Raw genomic sequence first — 12,843 nt, forward strand, 5'->3', positions numbered from 1 at the left:
TCCTGGATTGACTGAATCCATTTGGGTTTGGGTTAATCTGACTTGGTTTTGAAACATTGAGAGATTTTGGGTTGAGAATGTAGAGAATAGCAGAAGAAAATTATACTTGGGGAATTTTCTGCTAGTCCAAGATCGTTAACTAAGATCGGAGGATTGAAGAGGAATCTAGGAAGGAAAACTTGATTATGGAAGAATACTCTTTTATTAGGTGGTTCTTGGTTTGCTTGGGTTCATTACAAGCTCTAGACTATTCTATCATTTACTACAAAAATATCTTCAAGAAAGTTCTAGTGAACTTATCTTGTAGCACCTTCTCTAGAATATCTAGAAAAATCTATGATATTTTAAAAATCAACTTTATCATTTTTCACACTCCCCCTTAAAGTGATTTTTGGAAACTACCCCATACTTCTTGTGGAAGAACTCAAACGAAGCTTTGAGCTTGTCTTGGTGAAAATCTCAGCTTTTTCTTTTGGACTCCTCTTCCTTCTTCAAATGATATTGTTCACCGTGAGTTGATCCATGTAGATTATCTCCTTGTTGAGTTCTCAAACTTCCCCTTTATCTCAACTTCTCAACAATTATATTACCTAGAGAAGAACTATCAATTTTTTGTGAAGTCTCAACACCAACATAGGATCTACTGTCATATTCCCTTATCATCTCCTTGATATATTTTTTGGTAGCTTCAGAGCTTTCAAAGAGCATATCGTTTGACTCCAAGACTTTAATATCTACTTCTTCCTCTATTTGATCTCTACTTTCTCTATCTGCTTTCAAAAATTGCTCCATGCCATTAATTGTCCTTGATATTGCAGATGATTGACCAAATACTAACGCTTCCAATACATCTCCATCGATGCTTTCTCTGTAAAGGTCGCCACTAGAATATGTAGTTTTAGATATTGCCTGTTCGGGATCTTTTTTTTCTATTTCTTCAATGGAAGCTACCATATCACCACTTGGAACATCCTCAAAAATTTCTTGCTTAATGTCGACAACATCAGTTTCTTTCTTCTCCAAGTTATCCGCTATATTATATTCTGAATCCTCGATATAATCTCTTTCAAGATTGATAAAAATCATGGCATCTATTGCTCGAACCTTAGCTACAAAACAGTTTCCCCTTTCTTCTTCTTCTTCGACAACTTTTTGAGTGATATTGTTCTCCTTGGCTCGGCAATATTTCTTTATGTGCCCTACTTCGCCACAACGATAAAATATGAGAGGCTTATTACCATAATAGTTAGAAGGCTCTTCCTTATCTGAGCATGATCTACCTGAGGATCGAGAATGTATCATATCTCTTATTTTTCCTTTAAAGTTCCTCTTGCTGGCTACAAGAGCATTTTTTTCTCCTTTGACAAATACACTAGCCAACTTCTTTGCTAGTAGTTCCTGTGACGACAACAAATTTTCAAGCTCCTCCAAGGATGACTGTTGAGCCCATCCTTGATCAACGTCACAAATGGAATATATTCAGGTTTTAACCCACGAATGACTATTCTTCTTTTTCGTGCTTCAGAAATAGCCTCTTCCGGATTCAACAAAGATATCTTAGAACATAAGTTCTTAATCTTCAAAAAATACTCGGAGATAGAATGATTACCTTAAGTGGTGTTAGCCAATTCATTCTCCAATATCTGCAGCCGAGCTTCATTCTTCTTGTTGAACAAGCGATCGAGGGTTCTACATATCTCGTGAGCTGATTTATACTTTACAATGTGATTTAATAAACCGGAGGATATTGTCCTCTTCAGAATGAACTCTGCTTTCGCATTAACCTGCTTCCACTTCTTGTATGCACTGCTATTTTCCGATCCATCAGCCAATGGACTTGTGTCATTCCCATTAACAATATCCCACAAGATATGATTCCATACATGTCTTCCATAACTTGTAATTGGAATGATTCAACAATTCCATCCCCAGTCCATTAACACAAACGTTAAAATCAATCTATGCAAACTAGTTGAATCTACCACCAACTAGATCTTGAAATAACACCCGCAAGCTAATCCGCAGCTATCGTTCGTGGTAGATTCAACTAGTTTGCATAGATGGATTTAACGATTGTGTTAATGGACCGGGGATTGAATTGTTGAATCAGTCAAATTACAAGGTATGGAACACATGTATGGAATCATACCTTGTGGGGGAGGATTTGTGGGATGTGGTTAATGGGTATGACACAAATCCTCCTGCTGACGGATCGTAAAATAGCAGTGCATAAGAAGTGGAAGCAGATTAATGCGAAGGCAGAGTTCATTCTGAAGAGGACAATCTCCTCCGATTTATTTGATCACATTATAAACTGTAAATCATCTCATGAAGCTCGACTGCAGATATTTGAAAATGAATTGGCTAATACTACTCAAGGTAAGCTTTCTATCTCCGATACTTTTTGAAGATCAAGAACTTATGTTCCGAGATATCTTTGTTGAATCCGGAAGAGGCTATTTCCGAAGCACGAATGAGAAGAATAGTCATTCGTGGGTTGAAGCCTGAATATATTCCATTTGTGACGTCAATTCAAGGATGGGCTCAACAACCATCCTTGAAGGAGTTTGAAATTTTGTTGTCGTCACAGGAACTACTAGCCAAGCAATTGGCTAGTCTATTTGTCAAAGGAGAAGAAAATGCTCTTGTAGCCAAAAGGAATTTTAAAGGAGAAACAAGAGATATGCTACACTCTCGATCATCAGGTGGATCACGCCTACCTAGAGAGATGGAAGAGTATTCTAACTATTATGGTAAGAAGCCTCAAGATGTTATCATTGTGGAGAAATAAGGCATATGGAAAGATATTGTCGAGCCAAAGAGAGCAATATGGCTCAAAAAGTTGTTGAAGAAGAAGAAGACTGGGAAAATTGTTTCGTAGCTGAGGCTCGAGCAATAGGTGTTATGGTTTCCATCAACCTTAATGAAGACTTTATCGAGGATTCGAATATAATGCAGTCGATTATGTAGAGAAGCAAGACAATGATGTCATCGATATGAAGTAACAAAATCTTGAAGATGTTCATACCGGTGATATGGTAGCTTTTATCGAAGAAATCAAGGAAATAGATTCCAAACAAATGTTTGGAGCTATGTGTGTCGATGGTGACCTTTATGGAGAAAGTACTAAAAAGGATGTATGAGAAGTTAAAGTTTCTGATCAATCGTCAGCCATATCAAGGTCACTCATTGGGTTAGATCAAATATTGGAAGCAAATGGAGCAAATGTTGATCAAATAGATGGGGAAGCCGACCTTAAAAGCCAAATTTCAGGAAAAGCGATAAATGATATAACTTTCAAAACTTCTAAAGCTGATGAACAAGTAATTGAAGAGATCGAAAGGAAATCTGATGGTGTATCCTATTATGGTGTTGAGGCTTCACAAGAAATAGATGACAATATCATCGCTGACTGAGATGAAGAGGCTAATACTAATGAAATCTTTCAATACTATGGAGTTGCATCGGAAGAAGCGTGTTCTAAAATTTTGAGCATCGGAGTTCCAAAATAGTCCATCGTAGATATCTCTCCAAATAGTACAACTGCAAGGAAATTAAGAGAAAGAGGGAGTCTAGGAACTCAGCGACGAGATAATTCACATGGCTCCTTCGAATGAAAAATAAAGATGAATTTTTTGAACTACAAAAATCCTAAATGGCATAATACATATCTTGGACCCTAAACTTGGCTTCAAATTTTAACTTTGACCTCAAACTTTTATAGTGCACAAATAGGCACTTTAACTAACCCATCTTTCAATAAATAAACACGCGATACCTACCTGGCAAAATGCACGCATTCTACGCGAGTGAGGGGTAATTTTCGAGGCCCACAAAGGTAAAAAAAATGCTTAAATGACTATTCTACCCTTAATGAATCTCTTTTATATTAATTAAAATTAATTTTAATTTTTGTTTAGTTTCAAATGACATGTAGATATTTTTTTTAAAAAAAGACATGTAAAATGTTTAGTTAGTTGGCAGCCACTGATTGGCTCACTAATACACGTGGGACCGTTTGCATTTCACGCACTTTGGCTCCGAAAATCGCGTGTTTATTTATTGAAAGATAGGATAGTTAAAGTGCCTATTTGTGCACTATGAAAGTTTGAGTATTAAGTTAAAATTTGAAGCCAAGTTTAGGGTCCAGTATATGTATTATGCCATCCTAAATCTTTAGGAAAGTTTCTAAAATAATCTAGTGCAGTCACATAGATAAGTATCTTGTAGAAATATCTAGATAATCTAGAGCAGAAGATAATGTGACTACATTTTTCTTATAGATGTACTAGAGAAATTAGATATTTGTAGATAGTCATGGAATTGTCTAGATTTTGTATTATCTAGAACCATACATAGGTTAGTATAAATAGGGGTGGCCATTGTCATTTGTATGTAAACCCAAGTACCTCAAAATAACCCAAATCAAATAGTCTTCTTCTATAACAAAGTTCTTCTATCCAAAATACTCTTTCTCCCTTCTAGATTCCTCTTCCTTAGTTGAATCTTGCGATCTTAGTTAACGATCTTGGGCTAGCAGAAGGTTTACCGATTATACTTTTCTTCTGCTATTCTCTACACTTTGATAATAGAAAATTTTTATCATTTGATGAAGCAAGAGGAGTTCTGAAAAAACTGGCGAGATTTTAACCAAGACGTGGCTCAAAGCTTCTTTTGAGTTCTTCCACGACAAGTGTTGGGTAGTTTTTAAAAAATCACTTTAAGAGGAAATGTGAAAAATAAAGATGACTTTTTGGAGGTATAAATAATCCTAGATATTTAATAGAACTTTCTAGAGTTATGAAGAGTATTACCTTAAGTACTTGATGTATCTAGGTTAGAGAAGTAGATATTTATAGTGGATTATAGAAAAATCTAGATTGTTGTTAGATAGTTAGAAGATAAGGTCATCTAGATTATTTTGTAGATCAATCTAGAAAAACTTCTAGAAGCATCCCTACTCTAATATAAATAGGGGTGGTCATAGTCATTTGTAATCAACCCAAATCAAGTAGTCTTCTTCTATACTAAAGTTTTCTTCTTCAAAATATTCCCTCTCCTTTCTAGCTTCCTCTTCTTTAGTTGAATCTTCCGATCTTAGTTAACAATCTTGGGCTAGCAGAAGGTTTCCTAATTTTATACTTTTCTTCTGCTATTCTCTACACAACAATAGTTCTTCGAAGGCGTTGCTGGTAAGTGCTGATAAGTTACCTTCCAATTTTCCACTTCCCTATCTTGTTTAATTAATGTTTACGTAGGTGCAGGGCCTATGTTGAGCTCAGACATGTGTACTGAAGTCTTCCAGCTCGATGTGTCTTCATTTCCGGGAGTCAATGTTCCTGCTGCCACTGTTAGTAATATTTCTACTGAACAGAGGCAGAATGCTACACGCACCAACAAGCGAAGAAATATAAGGATCCATGATAGTCTTTCTATTCCTGTTCCGGGAGTTTCTCATAACGACATATCTTAAGAACATGAGGGAAGACGTGGAAAAAAAGATGACCTTGCTAGAAATAGTTCGCATTCTTCAATAGTCGTGTCTGTGCTAGTTGATCCAATAGAGGCAGGTGATGTCTATACTGATGGTATGATTGGACAAAAGTCCACCTCTCCGATTTATGTTGTTGTATTGATAGAAAGTGTGAAGTATGTGACCTATTCTTGCATGCTTCCTTTTAAAGGAACTGTTCCTCTAGTGTTGTAAATGCATCTTTACTGATCCCTAAACAATTTTGTACATTCAGGTGAAATATAGTGTTTACACCTCAGATAGTTTCCATTTGTATATTCAGACATTGCAACGTCTCTCTTTTGTTCGTTCAGACCAGATAACCTCTAAATTTACTCCTCGAGATGAAGAAACATAATAAAGTAGGATGGAATTGATGTTTAGGAATTACACCTGATAACAGATAACATTTTTTAGGGGTAAAACCAAAATTTGCACAACGCTACTGACATCCAAGCTGAGACAACCACTGATTAAGAATTGAATGATTTTTTGGTTGTTGACATTTAGTCACTCGAACCACCAAATAATAAATTGATAGCATGCCTGTTGGGTTTAATTTGCCCTGATTTCTTACCATAAATAGTATTTCCTTTTAGGAAAAGGTTTTGGATTGACTAATCCTTTTTCTAGTTGGAAAAAGTTTGGGACTCTATAAATAGAGACATGTTCCTTCTAACTTAATCAACATTCACAATGTAGTCTTAAGGTCTTTGAGAGTTTTGGTTAGGGGGAGAATTTATGGGTCACAAGCTTGATACGTTATCACTTATGTGAACCTCCCATGTAATCCGAGTGAATTGGTTGAGGTTGTTTCTCTCTGTATTTTGTACTCTCATATTTATAGTGGATTGCTCATCTCCTTTGTGGACGTGGTCGATTGACCGAACCACGTTAAATCTTTGTGTCTTTTGGTGTATTTCTCGTTTGTCTTCTTACTCGTGGTCTTTCGAGGTTTGCTTTGCTAGCTTTCGCGTTTACACCTGCTTATTTTTGGTCCCAACAAGTGGTATCAGAGCCAGATTCAATGATGAAGTCAGGTTCAATGGTTCGATAATCGATTATTGAACTAGGTTAGAAAGAGGTGTTCATCTTGGCGGGTGTAGTTCTAGGCGCAATCTTTTTGACAGTAATGAAAATTTTGTTGGAGAAATTGTTTCAGAGAGGTTCTCTGTGTTGAGACATAAATTTTGCAAAGGAGATTATGGAGAGGAGAAGCAAGTTGTTGAAGATTAAGTCAAGAAGGTGCACAAATTTATTTTGTTAGAAATTTAGGCCAAGGGGGAGATTTGTTGGGTTTTATTTGCCCTGATTTCTTGCCATAAATAGGTTTTCCTTTTAGGAAAAAGTTTTGGATTGACTAATCCTTTTTCGAGTAGGAAAAAGTTTAGGACTCTATAAATAGAGACATGTTGTTGACACCCAATTTTGGCCTAACATTTTAAAAATTTGTGATTTTGAAGCTTTATTTATTTAATAGCAAATTTTGGTCCGATGATTTTAAAATTCATACATTTTGAGTCAAATACAAAAAAAAATCTGCCTTTCCCACATTGTCTCTCAAACAATTTTCAATTTTGCAATAGTCCCACATCGGTATTTCATCCTTTTTGAGGTTTTTTGGGTTTCTATATAAGCCCACTTCATTCACTATTTTTAGGAGGGGATTTGGAGGGGAAAACAAAAGAATACTCATAAAATCTTGAGAATTCTTGGTTCCCATAGTTCAAAATTTTTAAAAGTGTTTTTGTGGTTTTCTGAGTTGAGGAGGTGGAGTCGTCTTCTTCAAACTCGTAGTTCCGGTTCGCCGCCCAGAACCAGGTAAATTTTTTTCTTAGCCTTGTTTTATTTAATTCCCAGCTCTTTTATGTTTTCTGTTTATTATATGTAGCTTGTTTTTTTTTTTTAGTTTAATGTAGTTCTAAAAGTCAATTAATATTTGTGTTTATTGTAGTTTTAATATTAGCATTATTTTACGATTTGATGTTTATTTATTTATTATTATTATTATTTTAAAATTGTTAGTCAACTATTTGCTATCTTAACTTTTCAGGGTTTTGTTATTATTCTATTTTAATGTTATTTTTATATATTACGTTGTTGTTTTCATTTCTAATTATGTTGTTTTAGTTTGGTTGTTATTTTCCATATTCACTTGGGATAAGTTTGTTATGTTTTGTTGATGTTCAAGTTATATTAAATATATTTGTTAAAAGGGCCAATGAAAAAACTTTCCGTCGGTTTTGGAGGCCTTCCCATTTTAAAAGACGGAAAATTTAATCAAGTTTATATTATAAATTGTTAAATGGCCAATGAAAAAGTTTAGAGGCCTTTCCATTTTAAAAGACGGAAATCTAATTCAAGTTTATATATAATTTTAGTTGTTGAAATTGGCCGATGAAGAAATTACCGTCGATTTCCAAGGCCTCCCATGTTAATAAGACGGATTTTTATTTTTTTAGTTATTATTTGAGTTATTCATTTTTATTTATAGTTATTTGATACTAACTCTTTTACTAAGTGTTTACAGGTACCCAAAACTTGCTTCCTTGAAGCCATTCGAAAAAGCTCGAATTATACTTTTATTTCATTATTTTGTGAATATTGACGATAGGCAAACTTTAGGCCGATTTTTTATTTTTTTATTTTATTATTTGTGCATATTGCATGTTTATTATATTTGTACATTATTTTATATTCATCCTCAATTTGAAAAAAAATGAATTCAGTCGGGAACCACATTTGTGGATTCCGAAGGGTGCCTAACCCCTTCCCTTCGAAATAACTTGAACCCCTTACCTAGAATCAATTTGGTTTCGTACATTAATAATTGGTTTCCTAGTTTTCCTAAAAATTAGGTGGCGACTCTTTTTTAAAACTCGTTTATTTTTCAAACTTTGTTAAAATTGAAACAATTAATCATTTTCGAGTTGCCGCGACGTTTCGCCCTATTTCGACAGAGTAGGGATGTAAACACATGTTCCTTCTAACTTAATCAGAATTGATAACATAGTCTTAAGGGCTTTGAGAGTTTTGGATCGGGGGAGAATTTAAAGTTATTGTGAACTGTCGAAAAGCACCAGTTTTGAGGACCTACAACTCTACATTTCTCTTACACTCTATATTGATTTGCTATTAAGAAATGAATTCTTAGATTTCAATGAAATCGTGCGGAATGCAGTAAGCATTTCATCCTTGTGTAAATTTCTTCTCTAAAATTAGAATTTTATCAAGTTGGATTTTTGAAAATACTTTGAATTCAGCATAACAGCAAAATTCATTTGCTTCTAAGTTCTAATAGAGTGGCTTTGGGTATTTTGGATGCAATGGCCATCATCGAGAAACCTACTAAATGTATTATTGGACTTGCCTTGTAATTTTTAGCTAATTTTATCGCACTTTATTTTAGACCATAACAGCTAGTCGACCAGAGCATTAGGTACAACATCAAAGTTTTGAACTTCAACAAGGCTGCTTTTTCTTCGGACAATTAATACTAACTTCTCCTTTTTATTACTTTCTCAAGCGTAATGCCTGAAAGGATCCTTTGGAACGTGTGATATATTTCATTCTCTCCCAAGGAATGCAACATAGTGTACTGAAGCAGCCCAAAAGGTTGTGTATAAACATAGGTGGATGCAATTTCTAATGCTTTGCTAGCAAATTTACAATTTTGTTACCATGGTTTCACCAAAAAAGCTGTTCTCTTGTTTGTTGTCGCTTGCTCTGTGTCAAAGATCAGAGTCGCAATTCTTTTGATTTTTCTTCAGTTTCATTCGGGATGAAAATCATTCTGAATTGAGGATGACACTACTATGATGAGTCGGACGGAGGATCATATTAGATGGGGAGGTCTGCTGCAGATAGAATTCGCAATTTGCTTCGCAATGTTGTTGAGCAGATTCTAGGATCCTTGGCTTTGCATGACACAATAAGAACAAGTATTTTGTCAAGGGAATGGAGGTAAATGAGTACAAGTGCATTCATAATTAGCGTTTGATGCTAACAACGTTGACACACAACTCTTGAAAACAATTATTTACCAAGTTTTGTTTAGCGCAGATTTTGCCGCCAGGTCCCTGACTTTGAGATTCTATCTGATATGGTGAAGCCACAAGGAACACAAGCGCCTTATTTAGTGATCACGCCCATTCCGAGGAAACCACAAGCAGTGGCTCCTCCAACGTCAAGAAAATGCCATTGAATGGGCTGCTCCTCTTTTCATCTTTTTCACTATTAACATTTCTAACATTATTACAGTCAACTACAAAATCAGATTTTTTGTATTTGTATACATTGTCTGAATCATGACTCACTTTTGTTTTAATTTTCAAGTCCTCTAATCTAATTTTATGTTCTACTAATCAACAACATTAGGAGTGGAAGTTACCAAATTATTCATGACATTGGCGCCACAATTACCAGACCTTGAGACTCTGGTGAAGGGAACCCTTGTAGTCATTTACAGACTCCATGGGAAACTCGTGATTAGATTTCTCCGGCGACACATTCAGGTCAGCATCGTGAGGTGGGAAGACATCATTAATGGATAAGTCAATGTCTATTACGAGGTAATCAAGCATGATTCCGTCTCTGTGTGCAGCAGATTCCACGTTGTCGTCATTGTTGATTCTGTTGTCCAGAGGTTGAATTGGGACACCAGAGAGTGGTCTTCTGATGGCGGATGTGAATTCACAATCAGATCAGTAAAACTTCCCGGAAATAGATCCAAATATACGCAAATAAGATTTATCACTCTAACTAGAGAAGAGATTGGGTTTTTATGTTAGAAATTAAGTACACTCCAATTTAATTGCTTTCCAAAGATGCTCTTAGAAGTTGTTTGGTTCATGAGATTAAGATATCTCATCTGTTATTTAATCTATACTAACAAATTCTAAAAACAATACCTTTGCAGAAGCATAACAACAAAGCTTAAAATATGTATTCAACAATAGAAATTAATAACATAAACAGAAGCTAATGGCTTTAAAAACATATCAAGATTTGTAACTTTTTGGAAAAGTTACAACTCTTTGAAAAGGTCACAGCCTTTTATAAAAGTCGCAATTATTCATAAAAGTCATAACTCTTCATAAAAAACTCAACTTTTCATAAAAGACACAACTTTTCATAAAAGTCGCAACTTTTCATAAGAGTCGCAACAGTTCGTAAAAAACTCAACTTTTCATAAAAGTCGCAACTTTTCATTAGAGTCGCAACACTTCATATTTCATTCACACCTTTTAAAATCCAACAATCCCACTATATAACAGATCTAAACCCCACCTACCCCAACACAATACCCTCTCTTCTCTGTGAGTAACAACATCTCATTTGAATATACAATTTAATTCAATTTGTTGCAAGAAAGTTTTACTGAACTGATGGAGAATTCAGATAAACCATTGGAAAATGACTCTTCGGGTGTCCCAGTTCCACCTCCAGACGATGGAATCAATAATGACAGCAACATGGAATCTGCTGGACAAAAAGACGAAGTCATGCTTGATGATGTCGAAACAGAGATTGACTTATCCATCGATGATGTCTTCCCACCTCCTGATGTTGAATACCTGAATGAATCGCCAGAGTCATCTAATCGCAAGGCTTCCATGGAGTCTGGAAACGGTTATTCAATAAATTTGAACTACCCTTCATTAGAGTATCATCAACATTATGGCAATTGTGGCATGAATAATTTGGTAAATTCCTCTCCTAATGTTGTGAATAATTCAGTGAAATGTGGGGTAGTAGCTGAACAGGAAATTAGATTAAAGGACTTGAAGAGAAAAAAAGTGAGTGATGATTCAAACAATGCATTCAAACACGAAAAATCTGAGTTTGTGGTTGACGGTAGCAATATTAGAAATCTTAGTAGTGAAAAAGATGAAAAGAAGAAATCAAAATTGGAGAGAGACAGGGTAAATTCTCGGGCATATAGGAATAGGAGAAAACATTACGTTGAGAAGTTAGAGGATGATGTGAGGACAATGCAATCAACAATCCAAGAGTTGAGTCGTATGATATCACATTTAACGTTGGAGAATGCGACTTTAAAGACACAGATGGGCAGCACCTCCCAGATACCACCACCCCACGGGATGAATCCACATCATACAATCAGGTCTCCTTGGATGTTTGATGCTCCGCCTTATATGGCGAGGCCACAAGGATCACAAGCGCCTCATATAGTGATCAAGCCCATTCCGAGGAAACCACAAGCAGTGGCTCCTCCAACATCAAGGGAAACGCCTGCTGCTGGGGCTGGTTCTCATAAAAGTGCTTACTTTGCTCCGATCATGACAGGTGGTGCTTCAACGAGTAGAAGTGGTGAGGGAACTGAGATGAGAAGAAGAAATGACGAAAACTCTGTTAGGGTCACCAACATTTCTGAGAACACTCGTGAGGCTGATTTGTTGGAGCTGTTCTGTCCCTTTGGTCATGTCAACGGAGTGTATGTTGCGATTGATCAAAATACAGGAATGAGCAGAGGATTTGGTTTTGTCAACTTTGTGAACAGAGAAGACGCTGAGAGGGCCATAAACAAGCTCAATGGTCATTCTTATCACAATCTCATACTTAGAGTTGAATGGGCTGCTCCAAGTGTCTTCTTTCCATGACCAACACCATCCTTATTTTTTCCGTGTCGTTCTCTTCAACATTGTATTTTTTCTAAGTTGTTATTGAATGAACAATTTTGCTTGTGAACAAGTTTTGGAGCCAGTTTCTTTTTTTTTTCAATTTTCTTTCGGCTAAACTCGAGTTGAGAGGTTTTAAAACAATTTTAGTTTTAGTACATTTGAAGTACAGTACATGTTGTCCTTAGTATATCGAGAGATGAAGCAAGTGCAGTTTGGTAGATGTGTGCACAGCTCAATGCACTACGAATCCAGAAGGTTCCACTTTACGATTTGGTAATAGTACTGAAGGAAATAAGGTTTCATGATGATTCACTTGTTGAGTAAATATGTAATTAAAAGACCAACAAACTTCCCTGGGAACAAACAAATTTAAATTTTCAAATTATTACTTCCTTCATCAATAGGAAAATTATTTTAGGGAAAGAAAATAAGGCAGAGTCCCAAGAAGTAAGCAATTATTTGGAAAATTAATTTAAAATCATCAGACTTGTGTTTTATTGTCTTGTAATTATTGTTTATTAGGGGAAGTTTGTAAAGATTTCGAATATTTTCATAAAGAACTCTCATGTTCAGAAGATATATGTATGTTGCGGAAATGAGGATACACTATTATTAGATTGAAAATGATGGAGGAATGTAGAATTTATATACTAATTCAGGTACTGCAATTCGTAGGTCATCATTAAT

At 35.5% G+C, this 12,843-nt stretch overlaps 1 protein-coding gene across 1 annotated transcript; it reads left to right on the forward strand.

The window, feature by feature from the left end:
- Positions 1-8,436: 8,436 nt before the first annotated feature.
- LOC107028326 (bZIP transcription factor 17-like) lies at positions 8,437-12,226 on the forward strand. The gene is made up of 3 exons (XM_027918936.1): positions 8,437-9,127; positions 9,283-9,475; positions 9,575-12,226. The coding sequence occupies exon 3, from the start codon at positions 10,900-10,902 to the stop codon at positions 12,133-12,135; it is 1,236 nt and encodes a 411-aa protein (XP_027774737.1). The 5' UTR covers positions 8,437-9,127; positions 9,283-9,475; positions 9,575-10,899; the 3' UTR covers positions 12,136-12,226.
- The last annotated feature ends 617 nt before the right edge of the window (positions 12,227-12,843 follow it).

Source organism: Solanum pennellii, chromosome 8 (assembly GCF_001406875.1).
Source record: "Solanum pennellii chromosome 8, SPENNV200".
Lineage (NCBI taxonomy): Eukaryota > Viridiplantae > Streptophyta > Magnoliopsida > Solanales > Solanaceae > Solanum > Solanum pennellii.